The following is a 23,247-nucleotide window of genomic DNA, read 5'->3' as shown; positions in this document are numbered from 1 at the left end:
AAACCTATGGACAACTGACTATAACTCTTAGAAAAAGTTTATAACAACCAGCAGGAAAAAAACAGTCTTTCGGCAGCGCCGGGGAGGGTCTCCGGACTGATCTGTGGTATTACAGGAATAAAAATTAGCAGGTAGGAACCAATTTTCCTTTCCTGTACATACCCAGATCAGTCCAGACAAGGGGGATGTACCCAAGCACCCCTAAACCGGGCAGGAACCTGAAAGATCCCTGCGCGCGCGCGGCACACTCTCACCAAAGGACACCTCCTCCTGTGCCCGCACATCCAAAGAACAGTAAGGGTGAAAGTATGAAGCGAGGAGCACACCGCCACTCTGCAGGCTTCCTGAGGAGAGAGAGCACCTGACCCTCTGCCCAAGAAGCCGCCTGCGCCCTTGGAGAACGTGCTTTCAACTCCTTCTGGAATCTCGTGACCCTTACGAACGTGCACGGCGCAAATGAGGGCGCAGTCCGAAGGTGGACTGCACCTGGGGTCATACGGAGGAAAGGCTCACGGCAGGAAAGAGCCTGCGGCTCGGAGATCCGACATGTCGAAAAGATCGCTACCAAAAAACCCCCAAAACCTGTCATCAAGGTAAGCAGCTGCAAGCAAAGAGTACGCAGCGGTCGAAAAGCCGGACCTGCCAAGGACTCGAGCACCGAGCGACGTTCCCACAGACGGGGGCGGCTGAAGGCAACCTGCTGCCTGAGAAGAGGAATGAGACGGCGCCGCCCCCCCCCTCCCCAGACACCCAAAAGGCTTGCACTCACAAAAAGTCACCCGGGGGGGGGGGGGGGGAATGAAGTCAGATGGGGGAGGGGGGCAGGAAAGAAAGGCAAACACCCTCCTCCCTTAGACTGACATGGATTTAGCGGTGGTGGGCACACTTCTCTCCCCCATTCCCTTCTGCCCACCACCACCACCACCCCCGCACTAACCTTAGAAATACAGAAATACACACTCTCTAGGTGCAGAAATGCTGTATCTCAGAATAAAGACATTTTTCATTTTCTATCAAATAATGTATCCCTGGATCACACAGAACTGAGCCAAAAAATCTCCAACTCAAATTTCAGATTTTTATCTAAACGACCAAGTAGTAGAGCACATCCCTTGGCCTGCCATTAACTGTATCTGGCAACCTGGCTATAAGACATTACAAGAAAAAGCCCCAAGGGCTCTATATGCAATAAAGAAAGCCCTAACCACCCAGCAAAACTATTTGTAAAATTATTTGATAACATTGCATCAACAATTTTAGAAAACAGATACAAGATCTTACTCACTGGGTTGATATTTAACACCTCATAAAGTACCCAAAATATATCCATAGGCATCAGTTGGAGATGAATATAGAATAGAGACCATAAAGCATAAAATGTACAGACAAAAACGAAAATGGAAACCACAACAAGCCAGATGATATATGTATTGCAACATTACCATTCTTCATAAACATCAAACTATAAAATCAAGAAATATAAATCATAAATAATACTAGTAAAAACACACTAATAAAATAAAAACATCTCTCAAAACATCTGATGACTAGAACATCCAATAATTTAAAAATGTTAAACATTTCTCAAAAACACCAATAAAATATTTTATATCAGCAACAGCAATATATTTTACAACATCAAATAACACTTAATAATTAAAACTAATAAGGATTTTAAAAAATCCTCACATCTCAATACCTGGGAGCTTTTGATTCCAGTCACCATGAGATTGTTGTGAATTAGTTAGTGGTAGGGAGGGGGAAGAGACACCCAACCATTCTCCTCCCTCTCGTGCTCACTCACAGATACACACAGACACACTCATACAGACACATGCATGCTGACTCTTTCACGCTCACATTCGTTCACATTTGCTCACGCACTCTTTTATACACAAAAGCTTTCACGCTCCCACACATGCATGCTCTCTAACATATTACACTTTCTCAAGCTCCCACACATGCTTGCTACCAGACACACGATCTCTGAGACCTGACACATGCTCTCACACATGCATACTGGCTTCCGTGTACTCTGCATGGTGGCTCACACTCTCGCATACTCACACATATGCATGCTGAATCACACTCTCTCATGCTCACACACATGCATGTTCACTCACATGAACTCTCTCATGCTCACACATACACACACTCTCACTCAATTTTCACCCTTTGTGCCTCTGAATTAAAAAGAAAATGCTTTTACTTAGATTGATCAGGGTGGGATCCAGGCTGGATTGCCTGTTGTGATCCTGGAAGTGGCCCTTTATGAGGGCTGTAAGGCCCCCAATCCTGGGAGTGATAAGGAAAGGAGAAGTGGGTGGGGAAAAGGGCTAAGCATAATGGTGGCCTAGGAACAGACAGCACTGGGAGAACTTCAGCTGGCGGTGAGGCACTGGAGCAGGAAATCTGCTGGCAGAGGAAGAGACAACAGTAGAGAAGCATGAGGAAGCTGCGACAGTGCTTCTTGCCACCGCGGTGAAGCAGGGGGAGGAGCACCTGAGGAGTGTAGGGAGCAGGAAGCACTGCCGCGGCCAGTTAGAAAGGAAAGCGGGAAGCAGGTAGTCCCATGCATATCTGGGAACTTTTGATTTCTGGTCACCCTAGATTGTCATGGAGTAGTGAGGTGAGGGAGGGTATGCACACAAACTTTGTCTTACGCATACACACTAACACTTGTTCACTCACTCCTTCGTTCACACACATAACATGCTCATTCTCACTCACTTCTCTCCCTCTCTCTCTCACACACATAAACACATGACCACGCACACTCACTTCTCTCCTTTTCACAGCCTGATACACTCTCATTCATGCCTACCCCTGCTCTAGTCCTAGGGAACGCCTCTATCATGAGAATACCCCAGAGTATCGTGGGGACAAAGAAATGGAAAATCCTGTGGTTGGAAGTGTGAATAGTTGTTTTAAAAGAGTAAATAAATAATAACAAAAATAAATTTTACCTAGAGGTTTGCAAGTAGGTGATCAGGCTGGAAACTGGTGCTGGCCCCTGAATGGCATGGCCCTGGTGTTTGGGAGCTGGTGAAAGACACACCTCTGGGGGGGGGGGGGGGTGTCAGTCCAAAAAAGAAAGAAGAGGGTCGCCCATGGATCCCATCCCACCAGCGGTGAAGGCAAGAAGAGGCCCGTGCATGATCCGACCGGGAGCAGGAGGGAGCCCGCTGCTCCTTCTCCTGTGCCAGCCCCGCAGTATTCAAAGGGTACCAGCTTGCCTATCACAGGCCAGGGTGGAAACGCATACAGCAGTTGCCATTCCTGAACGAGAGCGTTTGTGCCCATCCCTTTTGCGAGGGAAGAAGCGTGGAACCTACGTATTTTTTAAGTTTTCCAACACATCTAGGTCAGGTAGGCGCCAGCGGTTCACCAGGAGCTCAAAGGCCTCATCCACCAGCTCCCATTCTCCTAGGTCCAGGTTTCTCCTGCTGAGGAATGTGAGAGGTGGATATGCTTAGGAGACAGGGGCGGCTCAAGGCAATCTGCTGCCTGAGGCAAAGGATGAAATGGCGGTGAAATCACTGAAGGCCAGGGCAGGGGGAAGGCAACAGAGAGTGAAGTGACTTGCCCAAGGTCACAAGGAATGGCAACAGGATTTGAACCCTGGCTTCCCTTGTTTGCAGCCCACTGCTCTGACCACTCAGTTTTTGGTTCTGTTATTTTTTTGTTCTCAGTCTTCGGTGTCCGCACTAGGGGGCGCCGGAGAAATGTTTAATGAGGCGGGGCGGCCTTTGGCCATCCCACTCCTCTTGGGTCTAGAAATAGAAGTCCTCCATTCCCTATTGCCTGCCTCCTACCCATCTCCAGGATCTGCCTCCCTGGGGATGTGAGAGGCTGGTGAATGGTGGGAGTCTGTGTGTGTGTGACACACTCTCTCTTAGGGCTGATACAAGGGTATTAGATGCCCTAGAGACAAACCTTACAGCCTTTCATTCCCCCTTCCCTCCCCTCCCCACATAATTAAAACGTATGCATTCTTTTTGATTTTAAAATGTATTAACTTCCCCAACTTAAAAAGGCAGATTGCAAATGGAAAATAGACATTCAAAGTACAATCTTTTGAAGTAAAGATTTCACTTACAACATATTCATTATATAGGCAAACACTGCAAAAAAACACACTTTCAATAATGATAGTTTAATAGACTTAATAAACTACCTTTCTAATAGTAATCAAGGCAGTTTATTGGATCCCATATGGTATTAGGCCTATGGTAAAGTGCACTAGGTGTGGACTTGGCCCACAGAAAGCCAGGAATAAACTGAACTACAATTCCAATATAGTAAACCTTCCATATCATAACTTCCAGCTCTCAACCTATGAAAAAGCCAAACTGCAAATATTACATCAGGCCCTAAACACCAATTCACCTCCTATTAGGAAAACAGGTTAAAGCCAGGTTGTTGTAAATCCCTATACAGAAACTACAGGCTAGCAGAATACCTAAAGCCTCAGTCAGACATGCAGAACACAGATAGTCTCTCATCAAATACAGAATAAAGAGATCATAAAATATAAATTGAAACGTGCAGACAAAAACTGAACTGGAAATCACAAGAAGCCAAACACTCAGGTCGATACAGTAACGTTGAGTTAAAGATTCCCCGTCTGTAACGTGCTGGGAGCGCACAATACAGACGAGTAAGGCCATCCAGCGATACAGTCTCCAGTTTCACGCGTCCTTAGCGCTTCCTAAACCCTTTCCTAAACCCTTTCCGCACCCGGCATGTAAATGAACGAAAAAGCTGTATAATGAAGGAATTAGCTATTCCCCTGCGATACTGTAACGGGCGCTGATATTATCTCCTCCGTAACCCGCTGTTCTGCCGCGGCCTTAACCTGCTAGTTTACCGCCTCCCCCTAGTAGGAGTTAGTGTAGTGTAGTGTAGGGTAAAACATTGCTTACCCGCCCTGGTCCCGTCCGGTCTCCTGCAGCCCCGTCCGGTCCCCTCCTCCCGAAGCAAAAAAAAAACAAACGAAAAAGTAGCAAGGCTCGGGCCTGCTATGGTAAGTGTAAAAAGTGTAAAAAGTGTTAAAAACAAAAAACCTGTGTGTTATATAAAAAAATAAAACAATTTTAAATACCTGTCAGAGGGCCGTGGGTCCAGGCGGCCGGTGGGCAGCCATCAGCGGCATCCGGTAGTCCCTTCTCCCTTCCTCCCGATTTCGCACGGGCATTCATCCAGGCAGAGGGAGCCGATGGCGAACGACCTCCGGCTCCCCCTGCCTGGATGAGCGCCAAAATCGCACGGACGGGTCGGCAGCGGGGGGGGGCGGCAGCAGCAGGGCGGCAGCAGGATCCGGGAGCGGCGGGTAGGCAGCAGCGGGGTCCGGGGGGCAGCGGCAGCAGGATCCAGGGGCGGCAGTGGCAGCGAGATCCGGGGGGCGAGTAGCGGCAGCGTGTTCGATCGGGCAGGTAGGTGGGAAAAAAAGATGGCCGCCTGCACGGGGGAAAGCTGCAATTGGCCGCTGAAGACGTGACGTCACACCCCGTGACGCCAAACGTCGTGACGTCACGTCTTCAGCGGCCAATTGCACGCTTTTCCCGTGCAGGCGGCCATCTTTTTTTTGCCACCTACCTGCCTGCCCGATCGAACACGCTGCCGCTACTCTCTCCCCGGATCTCGCTGCCGCCCCTGGATCCTGCTGCCGCTGCCCCCCCCCGGACCCCGCTGCTGCCTACCCGCCGCTCCCGGATCCTGCTGCCGCCACCCCCCCCGCTGCCGACCCGCCCGTGCGATTTTGGGAGAAGGGACTACCGGATGCCGCTGATGGCTGCCCGCCGCCCACCGGCCGCCTGGACCCACGGCCCTCCGACAGGTATTTAAAATTTTTTTATTTTTTTATATAACTCACAGGTTTTTTGTTTTTTACACTTTTTTACACTTCCTGGTGCCTGTCATTTCAAATGTCATTTGAAATGACAGGTACCAGCGCACCCAGGTTACTGTATAGGCACTGTTACAGCGCCTATACAGTAAAATGGGTTGCGCGGGCATAACCCTTCCCTAACGCTTCACAGCCGCGGCATGCATTTGCATGCGATTAGAAGAGAGAATCAGGCGTTAGGTCAGGAGAACTGTGCGTGCGGGGAGGAAGGGTGCGCCTGACACTGCCGCACTGTTTTTACCGCGGCCTTACTGTATCGAGCCGACTGTAAGCAATGCAAATACAATAAAAAAATATAAAACATTAAACAAACCACCAATGCGTGGATCTGAGACTGGCAGAAGTACTCTGCCCTGACTTGTATCGAACCAAACCCCTAGATACTCCAGGGTCTGAGATGGCTGCAAATTGCTCTTGGCCAGATTCACCACCCAGCCTAGTTCCTGTAGCAAGGAACCCACCCTGCAGGAGGCATGAAGACTCTCTTCCAAGTCCTTGGCTTGAATCAAGATAATGGTGAACCAGAATGCCCTCCTTGCGGAGGGCTGCCGCTACCACCACTATGACCTTGGAAAAGGTCCTGGGTGCGGTGGCTAGCCTGAAATAACAATCCAAAATAGCAAACCAGAGGAACCTCTGATGTTCCCGATGGAAGGGAATATGCAGATACGCCTCTATCAGGTCCAGAGATGTGAGGTACTTCCCTGCTTGTAGTCATTATGACAGAGCGCATCATTTCCATCCTGAAATGCGTGAATCGTAAATATCGGTTGACGGCCTTGAGATCCAGTATAGGCTGAAATGACCCTTCTTTCTTGGGTACGACAAAATAAATGGAATAGCAGTTCGTATTTCTCTGCGATTTGGGAACGGGAATCACTGCATTCAGGTTCAACAGCCTTTGTAATGTCGCTTCCACTTCTACCTTCTTCTGAGGGGAGCTGCATGGAGAGACCATAAAAGCATCTGGAGGAATGCGAAGAAATTCAAGAGCATAGCCGCCCTGAACCACTTCGAGAACCCATTTATCTGAAGTAATCTGGACCCATTTGTAATAAAAATAGGATAGGCGACCACCTATCTCCTGCACCACCAAGTGAGCTTGCAAAACTTTATTAGGAAGACCGAGGGCACACATTCTTTCAAGGCCCTCAGGGGTGAAAGGACTGAGACCTGCAGAAGGGACGGGACTTATGAGAAGAACCTCCCCTATAAGGCCGAAAATGCTCGTAATTTCGAGAGCAGCCACTCTCCCTGAAAAGACCGGGCAACAGGTTTCTTGTCCTCTCCCCATTTTTTCCAATTACTTTCCAAACAAAAGTGAGTCCTTGAAGGGCAGCTTGGTAAAATTGGACTTTGAGATAGTATCCGCCAACTAGCTGCACAGCCACAGCTGCTGCCTGGCTGCAATAACGGAAGCAGCTCCTCTGGCAGCTGTGCAAACTAAATCACAACCCACATCAGCTAAGAAGGCAGCCCCCGGTTCTACCATAGGTCTAAGTTCAGACAAGGCGCTGACAGATTCTTGACAAAAATAAAGTTAGCTTGAGCTACCAGGACACAAGAAGAAGCAATTTGCAAGTTCATTGCCACTGCCTCAAAGGCCTGCTTTAGGAAAGCCTTAATTCTCCTATCCTGAGCATCCTTAAGAGCTACACTTCCCTCCACCGGGATAGTGGTTCGCTTCGTCACAGAACACGGCAAGGCGTCCACCTTAGGGAAACGAAACTGCTCCCTGGCCTGCAGATCCAAAGGGTATAAACCCGCCAAGGCACACCGTCCCTTGAAGGACGCTTCCGGCGAACTCCATCAATCAACTCTTTTATCGCATCCAAGAGGGAAAAGAAACACGAGGCTTTGCATAGTGTGACCAAAATGAGGTCCTTCTTCTGTACCTCCGAGGAGCCAGCTCCAGCCACTCTGAGGGTTTTCAAAGTCTGAGAGATAAACTCGGCAATTCATCTCTATGAAAGCAAGAGAGAAGAGTTCTATATAGCTCCAAATCTGGGGAAATATCCCTTTTTTCCATAGAAGAGCCACCACCATCATCATCGGTGTCATCTTGATCCACCTGCATTCAAGCTTTATCAGGCCACACTGCACCACGGCACTTGCCCGTGGCGGCAAGCACAGAAGAACTCTGAACACATGGACCAGTAGGTATAGTCAACTCAGAAGACCGCCCCTGTAGAAACATCTGCAATCTCTGGTAGAATTTCACCCAGGAAAAGGAGGACGGGTCCATAGGTCAAAGCCTGACATCCTGAGGGCAAGGTTCCCCTGAGGAATCAGCCCACAGATCATCCGAAGGAGGGAACACCAGTGTCATGTCGCCTTCGGTCCCACTCCTCTCAGACCAAGGAGATTTATTTATTTATTTATTTAAAATCTTTTCTATACCGTCGTTTAGTAGAATACCGTCACAACGGTTCACATATAGGCACATATAGTACATTGTATATGCAACTGTTCCTATTATTAGTAACGGAGGTGCCTGGTGATCATGGACCTGGACCTGGACCTGGACCATCATGGGCAAAATCAGAAGGAGGTAAGTCCCCACGAGCATCCAGGCAGCGCTGACACAGGCTTAAAGAAAGCTCTGGCTGTATTGCCCTGATGAGGCCTGCAGCACAAACAGATAAGTACCTAGACGTCTTTGCTGTGTGCGCCATGGTTGAAGGCGTTCAGTCCGGTATAGGCACATGACCAGCTAGATGCACAAAAAATGCGGTTAGGAACCTGTTCAGAAAAACAGTGTCCAAAATGGACACACAAAAAATATGTGTCCAGACGCAGGGGCAGCCCAAGGAATGCTCAAGGTAGGCGTCCAAGGTGTGCATCTAGAAGCAAAGATGCCCAATTTTGGACACACAATCAGCAACGGACGTACAATGGGGAAGTGCAGACGCACGCTGATGGCACACAGTGAAAAATGCGCGAAAACGCCCTCGTGGCCTACCACTTGCCACAAAGAGAGAGGCCCGCTGAGCCTGAACTACCTCCACACCTCACAGAACTCCCCAGAGACGTGAGCGGGATGACCGAATGCCGAAGAAACAGACCCAAAAAGAAAAGTCCTCTTTCCCTTCTCCTGCTTCTTTCTTTATTTTTTTTTATAGAGTAAAAACCTTTACCTGAGCTCAGCCCTCCCTGGCTGACAGCAGGAATGGGGGGAGATGGCGAAAGCCTTCACCGCCGAGCCTCTCTCAACCTGCAGCCGGTAATTGAATTTTAAGTCCACACTTCCCAAGGCTTCCATACTGAGGGCACTCTACTGAGGGAGGGACCAAACAGTATCACCTCGGGAGGTAAGCAGTGCTATATAAATTATTCATCTTCCTGATGTCTCCTTTTGCACTTCTTTCTTCCTTCCTATCTTTACTTTCTTGCTTATAGGCAATCCCCCATAGGGAACTGTATGTCCACCATCTGCTGGAGACAGAGAATACTGGCAAGCTGATGTCAGGGTGGGATTATATAGCTGTGTGATCAGCTTTTCTCAGTCTCCATCTGCTGGCAGAAGTGCACAAACCACTGGTAGGGTCTCAGCTGCCAGAATGAGAGGAATTTGGTTCTTGCTTTTACAATGCTGTCAGGTGTGGGACCCAACTATTTAAGAGCGAAGCTGACATTATACAAGCCCAGATGTACCATGAGGTCATCACAAAAGGAGTTCATGGTAATTCTAGGGCCATCAGAGATACTTTTAGTTAGGATTTTGGAACAAGCTTTTTCTGCAGAGGCCCCCCAAGTTATGAAATTCTCTTCCACATGAAGACTGGATGCAAAAAGACTACATAGTTTTTAGGATAAGTATCAAGGAATGGCTATTTAGGAAGTATTATCCTGAATAATGACTCAGCATTAAGAGGAGTTTATGTATGCTATAGTTTTTTACACTGCATTTTACTGTATTATATTATTTTATTAGCATAATTTATATTGATATTGTGGAAGAGAATGTATTTTGATGTTTATATGTATATTCTGTGTTTAAGTATGTAAATAGCTTCAAGTTGTTTTCTAGTACATGTGATACATATGTTTAATTTAATTAACTAAGTAACTAAATCTGACTGATCCATTACAGTTAGGACTTCTCAAAAGGAAATTGCATATACTGCTATCCAATGATCATGTCTGTTGTTCATGGGCATACACCCTTACCATCTAGTGAGGCAGAATGTATACATAAGGACTTATTTTACAGAACATGTGCTCATGAAAAAATACAGTATCTGTTGCTAATCACAAGAGAAAAAAAAAAAAGCTTACCTCCAAACACTCGTGCAAGTCCCTGACATAAGCTTTTTCTGTCTGGAGAAGTTCTGCCATGATGAACCTGAAAGGCAAAATCAGCTTCTCCATTACAGAAAATGACTCGGCAAGCAAAAGACTACACAGAAACAGGACACAAATATATTACACAAATTAACCAATGCAATTCGAAATAAACTGCTTGTGCTGACTAATCACAAAGACAGCACACAATATATGTTCCCTCTGAGGAGTATGTCTAGATGAAATGTTCGTGTTCCACGAACGAATCTATAGTGACGCAATGTGATCTTGGCCATTTTTATCTATTTAAGGGGGTGTTTCATTAAGGTTTTTTCCCGTTCTGCGTCTATGAGAAAAGACCTTGATTAATCAGACCCCCTAGTTTCTAGCGTTCTCACCAAGGCATTCTGGTAACTGCGGTCACAGTGAAAGAGCGCAAGAGCAAGACATCATTGGCATGGAACGTAATGGAATACATAGAACCATCCAGAGGTTCTCGATAGATTTCTAGAAGATTATGCCTGCTTACGTACAATACTAGGCAGTGTACTAATTAAGCAATATGAATACATTTTAAAGGCATATCCTGGGGCTGATTCACTAATTAGTGAAATCACTACTACGTGTGCTAATGATGGCATTAGATCCTAATGAATAAAATCCAGCGCTAAACTGAGCGGTTGCGGCTGTGCTAAAACTTATGCAAATAAGGAAAAATGAGCTCAGTCGCTCATGTCCACCAGTCTGAAGCATGGGCCCCCTTTGTCCAGCAGGTCCCTGCCCGTGATGTAATCACAAACACCTTGACAAATATTGAATTTTAGCATTTTATGTTTGCAATATTTAAAATATTCTTTCAAAAACAGCGATGCTAGTGCATGGGGCTGTGATTATAAAATAGGACTTTGGTTAAAATAAAGTTTTAATACACAACACATCTAAGACAAGATCTCAATTTTTGCTCACTAAATGCAGCAATACTCATTTAATTCTTACAACTCTTCTTTTATTAATTTATCTATTTCTTCAACCAATATATACATTAATAAAAGAAGAGTTGTAAGAATTAAATGAGTATTGCTGCATTTAGTGAGCAAAAATTGAGACCTTGTCTTAGATGTATTGTGCATTAATATAGAGAGACAAGGGTGAATCAGTTTTATAGGGAAAGTGTATAAAATAACGTTTTGCCTGTTCTGAATATCATTGTCCCTTTCTATTAGCCTTTTTTAAGGGTACAAGCCATCAGCTAGAGATAATCATAATTACTTGAAGGGATTGTTTAGGTGAATTTATTTAACAGGATCACAAAAACCTCTTCCACACTTCCCATCGTATCCGAACCTACCTCCCAACCCTTCCGGGCACACACACAGTGGTGACTGCCAGCGTCATTTTGAAACTATTGCTTGAATCGGCAGGAGGCAAGCTTTTACCTTTTAGGAGTGCCATGTTTAGCAGGATTTATGTGTGCAAGCTAATTTCTGGAAGGTTACCTGCAGTAGCCTTCCAACCCTAGCTCCACTTGGTGATGCGGCTTCTAGATGGGTCTATGACTGACTATGAAAGACACATTTCTTGAAATACAGTCTTCGTGCCCTAGTCAGTGTTTACAGATATTATAGCGGACAGCAGAGACCAACTGATACACACTGGACCGGATTTTAATAAATATGCGTGGGCGTAGATTTGTGCGCGCAACCTGGCGCGCACAAATCTACGCCCGATTTTATAACATGCGCGCGCAGCCGCGCATGTTATAAAATCTGGGGTCGGCGCACGCAACTGGGTGCACACTTGTGCACCTTGCGTGCGCCGAGCCCTAGGGGAGCCCCGATGGCTTTCCCCATTCCCTCCAAGACCGCTCCAAAATCGGTTTACGTATATTACGCGTGTAACCCTTTTAAAATCCGCCCATCAAGGAATAGGTAAACTTCTTTATGTAATTTACCACAACATCTACTAATAAAGGACACAGTTCCTGGAAGCTGCTTTCCTTTTAGTCTCTGATCATTCCCTCTCTAATTAGATCCACTCAAAAGTCTAGTAACAGATTTGAATTCCTTCTCAGCTTTCCTGCTCCGGGCCTAGATGCCATCCATGTTAACCCTCTAGTTAACCTTGCGTAAGAAAGCTGCAGTTGGCTGGAACCTGTAAGGGGAAGCTGTGAAAGCAGGCTCGGATCTGCGCGGAGGCAAGGTAGGAAACTGCCTACGGCGTCAAATTTTAAACGTCCTGAAGGAAGCCCATGCGCAGAGGTCCAGGTGGTGCAGCGCTTTCCGAAGCAAGCAAGAAAGATCTCAGCGCAGGGCCTGCGAGTGCTTACAGGCCCTGCAGTAGCCCCGCCTCCTCGCATGTAGGAGGAGGCGGGGCTACTGCCATGTAGGACACGGGGGCCAGGCTGCCCCGAGGCCTGTGAAAGCGGGCCAGCTTGCAAAACTCCCCGCGGGTCTTTGTTTACTGCTGAAGACGCGGCATTGCCTGGATCGCCGCCAGCGGGTTTCCTTCCGCACTGGGGCCACCGAAAGAAGGTGCGGGGGGAGGATCCGAAAGGAAGCCACGGGGGAGGAGCCATCCAAAAGATGGAGGACCTGTACGGTAGGAAGAGGAGGGAGAGGAGAGACACTTCAGGGGACCCTCCCTCACACACAGAGGGCGCCAAAATTCTGTGTTGAAGGTTTTGCTACCGAGACAGTATCTTGGCACATACTCTTTTTTCCTGGCGGACTTCCTTTTCTCTTCATTAACCTCGTGGTTTGCATCTCGCAGCTTCACTTCTGGATCTGACAGAATTGCTGGGACAATATCCAGCTCCAAATCTTTATTATCCTACAAAAAAAGAAATCAATAGAGAATTTAGACAGGATGATCTGCTCCTTACGCAGAAGGCCAGGCGGCGCCTTTATGTACGTGAACAGGGAATAAAACCACTAAACGGTCTTGAACATGGCTACGCTCTCATTGTGTTTAGGTTTTCCTTGGCCCGTTTAGATAACACAGTGACCCAGCCGGCAGGCTTTTCATGTCTCCCATAAAAGATCACTTCTAAAAAGGCTCTCAAAACGTTTTGGGCCTAAGTTGCGGGCGCCCCCTCCTTTTCTCTCACCCCCCCCACCCCGAAATGGGGATGAGTCCACCCCCCAGTTGCTCCCCTCAAACAGCTATGTCCTGATCCCGTGGCGGAAGCAACTTAAAAAAAGGAAATTCAACGGGGCCTGCAGTCGCCCGCCTCATGCTCAAGACCCCGGCGCGCACTCAAGTTTCCATAGTAACAGGAAGCCCACGCGGAAGGAGGGAGTAGGGCCTCCAGCTTGAGGCAAGCGACTGCAGGCCCCGCACTGAATTTCTTTTTTTTTTTTAAGTTTCTGCCGTCGCAGGATCAGGATACCATCGCTTTAGGTAAGCAGCTGGGAGGCAGGCCCGGAGAGAGGCATAGCCGCGGGCAACGCTCCGGAGACCATCAAAATCTGGCACCACAGGCAGTTGCCTATGCCTAATGCCAGTCCTGATTGCGAGGCGGAAGGGGTCCACACAACTCATGCAAGCCCCATAAAAGGGACAGTATCCTCGAGCACATGGTCCAGAGACACAGCACGGGCAAAAACTGAAGCTTGAATTCTCAAGAACTATTTTCTTAAGCGGGAGCTTTAATTTTTCTGCTTTAGCAATGGGAGTCAGGTGGTGGGGCGTTAATCCCCCATATTGGGCTGCTTCCCAGTCTTAGCCAAACGGCCAAGACAGGCCCATCCTCAGCTCCCGACTCAGACCCGGCACTCGGATTCCGGCCAGCAAGAAGTCGTGCTGCATTCACTAGACTTAGTTACAGGAAGAGGGCCAGACACTGTAAATTCTGTCTCCAATTATGGCCATTTGTTTTTTACGTCAGAGGGAGCCAAATTCCATCATCCTGCCAGGTACTGGTGACCGGGCTTGGCCACTGTTGGAAACAGGATACTGGGCTTGATGGACCTTTGGTCTGACCCAGTATGGCAAATCTTTGCTTCTAGAACAGTGGTTCTCAACCTTTCTAATGCCGTGACCCCGTAATACAGTTCCTCATGTTGCGGTGACCCCTCGCCCTGCCCTCGCCCTGCGAGGGCGGGACGAGGGCAGGATGAGGGTGGGGCTTTGGTCATATGGGGGCGGGGTTATGGATGGGGTTGGATTTTAGTGCATACTTATTTATTATGACATTTATAAACAGAACCACCATTCCTCATAAAACAATAAAATTAAGAAACATAAAGCATCAGTTATAATAGTAAAACCATACTAATAAAAGAATATTTTAAAATTACTGATAAATAGAATTTCTATTAATTAAAATCATATACATTTTTATAATTTCCCAAACACCAATAAAATATTTCAAAACAGCACATATATCAAATAACACACAATAATTAAAACTAATAAGGATTTTAAAAAGCCCCTGCTGTCCATACATGGGAGCTCTTGATTTCCAGTCACCCTGATATTGTCGAGGATTAGGAGGTTATCCTCTCTCTCTCACACATACTCTCACATGTCCATTCTCTCTCATACATACACTGTCACATACTTACACATTCATGCTCTTATACCACCATAACCTCTCACTCTCACAGACACTGATACACTCTCAGGGTGTAAGACACTCTCTTCCCCCCCCCCCCCCACTCACACACACTCTTACTCCCCTGGATTTTCTCATACACACTCATGCTCTCACTCTTACTGGCTCCCTCACAACCTCAGAGCCTCTCAGATAAAACTCTATGCAGCAGAAATAATGCTGAATGTTGAGAATTGTGTTATGCCGACTAATCTGGAAAATGCACTAATTTCTACATGAGTCATAATGAATCAGTCCTCAGCTGCAGGCTTCAATTGATTATCCTGGCTCCCTTTAATTTTAATGTTTGCCAAATACAGTTCATGTGTAACAGCAATCCTAATTCTCCACCAGATCAAGGTGATTTCACATCCCACTTCATACTGTCACCTCCAGCTGAGTCAAACAATTAATCTAATTACTGCCACTGCTGCCACGTGGCTATTGGGGAGGCGCTGATTGCTGCTATTGGCACTGAAGCCCATTCTGCTGCCTCCTCTGTGCAGGCCCCCTGGGTTTCCACTTCCTCCATGTTGATCTCGTACATTGTGAGATCCGCCATAGAGAAAGTGCTACTCTTGCACATTCCCAAAGATTACATGTGCCAATCAGTAAAAAGTAATTTATTTTTTTTTTACATCTGCTTCCCTTTATTTTTTTGCCATTTCCTTTTATATTGCCTTTTTTTTCTGTTTCTTTCTCTCCACCTGTCTTCTTCCCTCAAACACACAGTCAGGTTCTCATTCTCACATGCATTTCTCTCACACACACACAGGATCTCACTGTCACATGCTCTTTCTGTCATGCAATCATTCATACACACAGTCTCTCACTGGCACAGGCTGTCTGAGTCTCACACACAGGCTCTCTCACACCCCCACATGCTGCCTTGCTCAAGCACAGGCTCTCACTGTCACATGCTGTCTTTTTCACACACACAGAGGCTCTCACATGCTGTCTCTGCAAACACACATAGTCTCTCAATTCACTCTCACACACAATCTCTCAACTCATCTCATACTCGCACACACCTCTCTCTCACCTCTGGGCCTCTTCTTTACGGGTTACCACAGGATGGGATCTGCAGCAGCCCTAGTCTTCCCGCCCCGCTGCTCCTCTTCTGCACGCGGCTGATGCGCCTCCTCCTTCCTGCCCGTGCGGCTCCGGCAACATTTGTCTTCCGGGGCAGGGCGGGCAGGAAGTACCGTATTTTTCGCTCCATAAGACGCACCTAGGATTCAGAGGGGGAAAATTTTAAAAAAAAAAAAATTGTGCTAAACCGGCTCTGCGTCTGGGCGTCTTATGGAGCAAATTAGGGGAGTGCATAGCTTTTTTTTTTCTCCCCATTTTGTTTTCGGGTCTGGGGAGGGCCATTTCGGTCCACTCCCCAGATCAGAAAACTTTTTTCTCTGGGAACCCCTCCCCCCCCCCAAAAAAAACCCCATCCCACACTTTAAATTAACAACCCCCACCCTCCTGACTCCCCCAAGACCTGCCGACTTAATTTACCATAACCCCCCACCCTCCTGACCCCCCCAAGACCTGCTGACTTAATTTACCGTAACCCCCCACCCTCCTGACCCCCCCCAAGACCTGCCGACTTAATTTACCGCACCCCCCCACCCTCCTGACCACCCCCCAAGACCTGCCGACTTAATTTACCGCACCCCCCCCCAAGACCTGCCGACTTAATTTACCGCACCCCCCACCCTCCTGACCCCCCCACCAAGACCTGCCGACTTAATTTACTGTAACCCCCCACCCTCCTGACCCCCCCACCAAGACCTGCCGACTTAATTTACTGTAACCCCCCACCCTCCTGACCCCCCCAAGACCTGCCAAACGTCCCTGGTGGTCCAGCGGGGGTCCACGAGCGGTCCGGGAACGATCTACTGGGCGAGGGCCGTCGGCTGCCAGTAATCAAAATGGCGCCGACGGCCCTTTGCCCTCACTATGTCACTGAGACCGACCAATAGCAGCGGTCGGTCCCAGTGACATAGACGCGCTCCCTTTTGGGGTTGGAGGAGGCAGGTCTCCAGCTTCGCCCTGCCTCCCCGCAGCAGCCGTGGCCCGGCAAAAAACCCCAACGGCCCGGTACTGGTCTGCGGACCGGGCTGTTGGGGTCGGTCCGCAGACCAGTTTTGGTCGAACGACCAAAACACAGGCGTGTTTTGGTCGTTCGACCCCCGCCGGGGTCGCGACCCCCAGGTTGAGAACCGCTGTTCTAGAATGTATCTAGGAATAGATGGCGTGCCTCGTGTCAATCAGGTTTATTGCTGCCAAAAAGGTATGCACCAAGGAATGCCGTCTCCAAATACCAGGAGCCTCTCTCGCAAAAACCCAAGATCAGTCAGCAGGGTCTGCATCGGTGGAGTGGTGATTTGCACACTGCAAATACAATGCAGCAGGCTGCTGAGAGCATAGAGCTGTGAACCTGGAGACTCCAGTTTGATATATCTCTATTCAAAACTTTCACGTGTGGCTTAACTTCCTCTCGGGCCGATTCTGTAAAGTGTGCTTGGATGCGCGTTTTCGATGCGTGTCCACTACCCTTTATACAGTAAGGGGTTCAGTGCGTTGAAAACGCGCGTCCAACCCTCCCCCCGAAACTAATAGCTCTCATCACGTGCAAATGCATGATGATGAGGCTATTAGGTATGCACCCTGGATGTTGAAAAAAAATCAAGCCGCACATTTTACCCTCAAAAATTATCACCTGCCTAAGGGCAGGCGTTAATATCCTAGCAATATTAAGTCGGAGGAACCAAAAATGTAAAAAAAAAAAAAAAAAGAAAAAGTTAAAAAAAATAATTTTTTAAAATGTGCCGGCCGGTCAGGTTAGGAAAACGGACCCTCAATTTTCCCGGCGTCCGTTTTCCTAACCCATGGCTCTCAGTGGGTTCAGAAAACTGGTGCTCGTAAGATTGAGTGTCGGTTTCCTGAACCCGCTGACAGCCACCTCTCCTGGGTTTCCGATGCCAAGGAGGTGCTAGGGATGCACTATTGTCCCTAGCGCCTCATTTAAATACAGGATCGCGTGCCCAGGAGAGATGGCTGGGCACGTGTTGGGAGAGTGGGTGCTCAAACCTGAGCGCCCATTTTCCCGCGAACCTTACTGAATCGGCCTGTCTGTTCCCAAACCCAGATTGTAAGCAATTCAGGGCAGAGACACTAAACACGTGAATGGTGCTGTGTACACAGTGAGTGGCAAGAATACCATGCAGGCACTGGCACGTGGAGAATTTTGAGGGGAAACAGGAAACTGGTAGCAAGTGATAAAAATTAAGATTAGCCCCAGTCTGATCCACAGATGCACTCACTGCGTAAAAGGTAAGAGAGCTTGACACACATATGAAAAAGTAAAGTTTGCATTTCTGGCAGCAGTATGATCCATACTGAGCTGCCATGCATTAGTGGTTCTTGGAAAATTAATAGCAGTTGCTATCAGGACAATTCACAGCCTCGGAAATATTTCCTCCAAGGTTTGTACTAGTCAGAACTTGCAAATCCCTCTGAGAAATTACGTGAATTCAACTGTACAAAGATTTAAAATAAATAAAAAATAAGACACAGATACATGTTTTTTCTGTTCTGTATAATTTGTCAGTTCTGCAGTACAGATCCTATTAACCCAGAAGAGGCTTGGTATCAGAACATAAGAAGTTGTCATACTGGGTCAGACCAAGGGTCCATCAAACCAGTGTCCTGTTTTCAACAGTGGTCAATCCAGGTCACATGTATCTGGTAAGTACCCAAACATTAAATAGATCCCATGCTATTAAAGCTGGTAATAAGCAGTGGCTATTCGCTAAATCAACTTGATTAACAGCAGTTTATGGACTTCTCCTCCAGGAACTTGTCCAAACCTTTTTTGAACCCAGCTACACTAAGGGGGTCATTTTACAAAGCAATAGCACGCGATCACTAAAAAGGAGTGGCATCAAGACCGGAACAGGAGGAGTCAGGGCGGCACTGGGGCGGATGCCATGAAGACATGGCGGACAGTGAAATGGTAAGACCCTTTTCGCTGCCTATTTCGCTCCCAATAGCTTCGCCCCCTTCCCGCCCCCTGTACCGCGCAATTCACGCCGCCGCTGTGTCTTAGAAAATCTAGGCCTAACTGCCTTAACCACATCCTCTGGCAATGAATTCTAGAGCTTAACTGTGATTTGTTTTTCAAGTGCTACTTGCTAACTTCATGGAGTGCACCCTAGTCCTTGTATTATTTGAAAGAGTAAATAACCGATTTGCATTTACCCGTTCGAGTCCTTTTGTGATTTTATAGGCCTCTAACACATTCCCCCTCAGCTGTCTCTTCTCCAAACTGAACAGCCCTAATCTCTTTAGTCTTTCCTCATAAGGGGGCCATTCCATCCCCTTTATCATTTTGGTCCCCCTACTTTCTCCAGTGCAACTATATCATAAATAATACATCTGTTTGCCCATCAGGTACTGTGTTTCCACATCCTTGCCTACAGTTTATGCACAATACTGTGAGATACAATACCTCAGGGCCGATTCCAAGGGCTTTCTCCAGAGAGAAGCGGTATTTGCCCATCCTCAGCGAGAAGTCCCGATAGTGCTTGTTAACGGTGGTTACCCACTTTTTCAGTTCAATAGCATGGACGTGTCCTTTCTCCACAAAGCTATCCGCCAACTGGATGAGCAGCTTCACTTTCTCCTTGGTTTGCTGCCAAAAAGATCGGCCTTGGTTAACATTTTATTGGGTTTTACAGCAGCAGTACATAGACTGTCATCTCACAAAGGCTTAACACAACAAGAACCTTCTGTTCCCCTTAGCCCTTTTCAGGATAAAATTGCCGTCAAAGCAGAAAAGATGTTTATGTTGATTCACCGAGAGTTCCTGTTATTTCTTGTTGGAAGAGCCTCGATACGGGTACTCCAAAAATACACAGAAATGAAAAGGGCACAGAAGTACGGGGCCTACTTACTAAAGCGCATTAAAAATGCCTGCTGATTCAGCATGTTTAATGTGGCATTTACTAGGGTACATAAAGCCTTTAGTAAACACTGCATTAAACGTGGTTTTACAGCAGCTCCTAACATATGCACATTACTGGCAGCAGGAACAATAGCCAGGCCCCGCCCACTCTCCTTAAAGGACCCGTTTGATGGCCAAGTAAATTAACCCGCTCCCGCTGGACTATTTCCCAAGGCTTCTCCCCCTTCCCTGGTTGTTGGAAAAGCCTTGCAGGCACGCGTGATCCCGCTCGCTCTGAGGCAGCAGATGACAGCCGACTGACCAGACACTGTCCCTGACCCTACAGCAGCCTTTTTAGCCCCAGGAGGGGTCTACTTCAGGCAGTGGAGATCCCTGTAAAAGGGGGGAGGGGAGGAACGGTTAGCAGACATGGTATCCTGATAGTCTCAAGGAAAAAGTTAGCTATACCTCTTGATTTGTGGTAATCAATTTTAATATTGATGAGTTGCATGGTATGCATTTGCATGCACAGCAGCTCATTAATTTTTTTTTTTTTTAATTTGTTTTTTTAGTGGACAGATTTTCTGGCCACATTCATGGCAACACCACTATTCCCTCTAAGCTGTGAGTGCACACAGAGGTTGTGAATCAAATTTTTAAAGGAAAAAAAAACCTCAACAAACAAACGTGCAGTTGTCTTTCAAAAATGCTTACCAGGTCCCTGGGGACAAAAAGTACCTGCTGATCAAAACTGCCCCCTTACGTAACTATACAAAGCAATTATTAAACATTTGCCCCTTCCCATCAGTTTCAATGTGGCAGGAGTCCATCCGCACCCCAATGGAAAAACGGCAGGCAAGCGCCTTACAATTTATCTTCTTAAGAACAGCGCACAGAGCATCCAGAACTTTAAAGCCTGTTTATCTACTTAGGGGAAGCTGCTTTGGGCCGTTCTTGTACTTATTTCTCAATAATCCGAACCCTCATCTCGTCGATCAGATCCTCATGAACAACACACGCCATAGCGCGCAGATGGAAAGTCACATGCTGGGTCTCCTGGAGCGCAGACACAGGAAGCCGATGCCGTGTACATCGAGAACGGTCTCATCGTCCCACGGTTTCCAGTCTTCTCACTCGCCCTGTTATACAGTAACAAGCCTTCCTCTGTCGGGTCCACGTTTCATTGCTAGACATATGGCATAATGCCTCTTAAGAGACTAAGAAACGGAAGTTATAGCTCATGGGCTGCTGACAGGCCTTTGGGGACGTCTCATCTGAAGAAGAGGCCTGTGAGGTATCAAAAGCTCATGAACTACCTCATCTTTTCTGTTGGTCCTTTAAAATGTATTTGAACCCACAAGGACTTCAGTTTTCTCCAAGAGCAATATGGCTGGTAGAACTCTACACTACAAGCAGAAAATGCTTTCCTGCTCTATTACATCTTCATTAGATGTTTAAGGCCATTCAGTATAGCAACTGATGGGTTTTTTTTTGTGCTGCATTCCCAACCCTTCTGCAGTTTGCCAGGCCAGTGAAATAACCATTTTTGTTGACCTGAAAGTGGACCTTCTTCTGTTTCTCTAGACCACATTAGGGTACGGTCAGGGGAACTCCTGAGGAAACTTGACTGCAATGGAATTTTGGTCTCCCTTCAACCTAACACATTACTATGTACTTCATTGAAACCCCTACCTTTTGTCCTAAAAATTATGTATGTTTAGCTTGCAAGAAGCCATCTCCAGAAAAATCAGATCTACAGCAAAAATTCTTGAAAAAAAAAAAAAAGCTCCACCATAAGTAGAGGTATGAGGTGCACACTACAGGAAGATAATCCATGTTACATAATAGGTTAAAGGTGGATTTTCAAGATGTTACAAGTGTAAAAATGAGCAAATATGCACGTAAGTAGCCTCTACACGTGTATTCCGTATTTTATAAACTTAGAACATAAGTGCGTATATCTGCTTTCGCATGCGTATATACTCGTGCAAAAAGGGGGGTGGGGCCAACACTTACATGCAAAAGTTTCTTTTTTAGAAGGCACTTATATGTGCGTACATTTGCACACTCACTCGCACAAGTTTACACATGCTAATTATCTGGGGTAAGAAACAATGGAGAAATTACTTACCTGATAATTTCGTTTTCCTTGGTGTAGACAGATGGACTCAGGACCAGGGGTTATGTGCTCTTCTGCTAGCAGATGGGAGACAGAGTCAGATTTCAAAGCTGACGGCACCCTAGATATACCCCTGCAGTAACCTCAGCTCCTCAGTATCCTCCTCGAAAAGCCATTGTGGATATATATCTTGCGCAAACAACTTGATTAAAACTGATTAAAATTGATTAAACTGATTCAACTGATTTCAAAAACTGGAGACCGCCAGTGCACTCAACCAAGTTAACGCTGACACCAGACTAAGTGCGGGTGTCCTGAACTAGGGGTAGGCAACGGCTTACCCGTATTTCTTTAATTTCGAGGTTAGCTTTCCAAGGCCCTCCTTCTCTGGGGGCAGCCGTGGCCAGGATGCTGAGTCCATCTGTCTACGTTAACGAAAACGAAATTATTAGGTAAGTAATTTCTCCATTTCCTAGCGTGTAGCCAGATGGACTCAGGACCAGTGAGATGTAGAAAAGCTACTCGCGGACAGGGCGGGAGGCTGCCCATGGTCCAGTTAGTACTGCCCTTGCGAAGGCTGTGTCTTCTCGGGCCTGGACGTCCAGGCGGTAGAACTTGGAGTAGGTGTGTAGGGAGTACCACGTCGCCGCTCGACAGATCTCGGCGGGCGACAGCACTTTGACTTCTGCCCAGAATACTACCTGGGCCCTAGTAGAATGAACCTTAACTTGTAGGGGTAAGGGCTTTTCTGCCTCTATGTAGGCTGCCTTAATTACTTCCTTGATCCAGCGAGCTATGGTCGCTCGCGAGGCCGCTTCGCCTTGATTCTTCCCGCTGTGGAGATCAAACAAATGATACGTTTTGCGCACCTGTTGCAACTGTTCCAGGTATCGTATCAGGAGTCTGCCGACATTTAGATGGCGAAGAAGGCAGGAGTCTTCCGAGTCCTTGTGTTCCTCTGGAGATGGTAGGGAGATGGCTTGGTTCAAATGAAACTTGGAGACCACTTTCGGTAGGAAGGAGGGGACAGTGCGAAGCTGTATCATTCCAGGGGTAAACCTAAGGAACAGTTCCCGACAGGATAGTGCCTGTAGCTCGGAGATGCGACAAGCAGAACACACTGCCACCAGGAATACCATCTTCAATGTTAAGAGGCGTAGTGACAGACTGTGCATTGGTTTGAAGGAAGCCCTCGCTAGAAATTCTAATACCAGACTGAGGTTCCATAGGGGCACCGGCCACTTTAGGAGTGGTCGAAGTTGCTTCACCCCTTTTAGGAAACGTGCCAAGTCTGGATGCGCTGATAGACGGATTCCGCTCACTTGGGCTCTGAAGTAGGAGAGGGCTGCTACTTGAACCTTGAGGGAGTTGAGAGGCAATCCTTTCTTCATACCGTCCTG

At 47.2% G+C, this 23,247-nt stretch overlaps 1 protein-coding gene across 4 annotated transcripts in view; it reads right to left on the bottom strand.

The window, feature by feature from the left end:
* The window catches only part of KALRN (kalirin RhoGEF kinase), a 1,195,491-nt gene that overhangs the window by 427,772 nt on the left and 744,472 nt on the right, over positions 1-23,247 (bottom strand). For all 4 annotated transcript variants that reach the window (XM_029605245.1, XM_029605240.1, XM_029605241.1 and 1 more), the window contains 3 exons: positions 19,294-19,476; positions 12,903-13,021; positions 10,187-10,253 (listed from right to left, as the gene is read on the bottom strand). In XM_029605245.1, coding sequence (XP_029461105.1) covers positions 10,187-10,253; positions 12,903-13,021; positions 19,294-19,476 — 369 coding nt within the window. The remainder of the gene's footprint in view (positions 1-10,186; positions 10,254-12,902; positions 13,022-19,293; positions 19,477-23,247) is intronic.

Source organism: Rhinatrema bivittatum, chromosome 6 (genome assembly GCF_901001135.1).
Source record: "Rhinatrema bivittatum chromosome 6, aRhiBiv1.1, whole genome shotgun sequence".
NCBI lineage: Eukaryota > Metazoa > Chordata > Amphibia > Gymnophiona > Rhinatrematidae > Rhinatrema > Rhinatrema bivittatum.
This window is presented reverse-complemented; position numbering and strand designations above follow the sequence as displayed.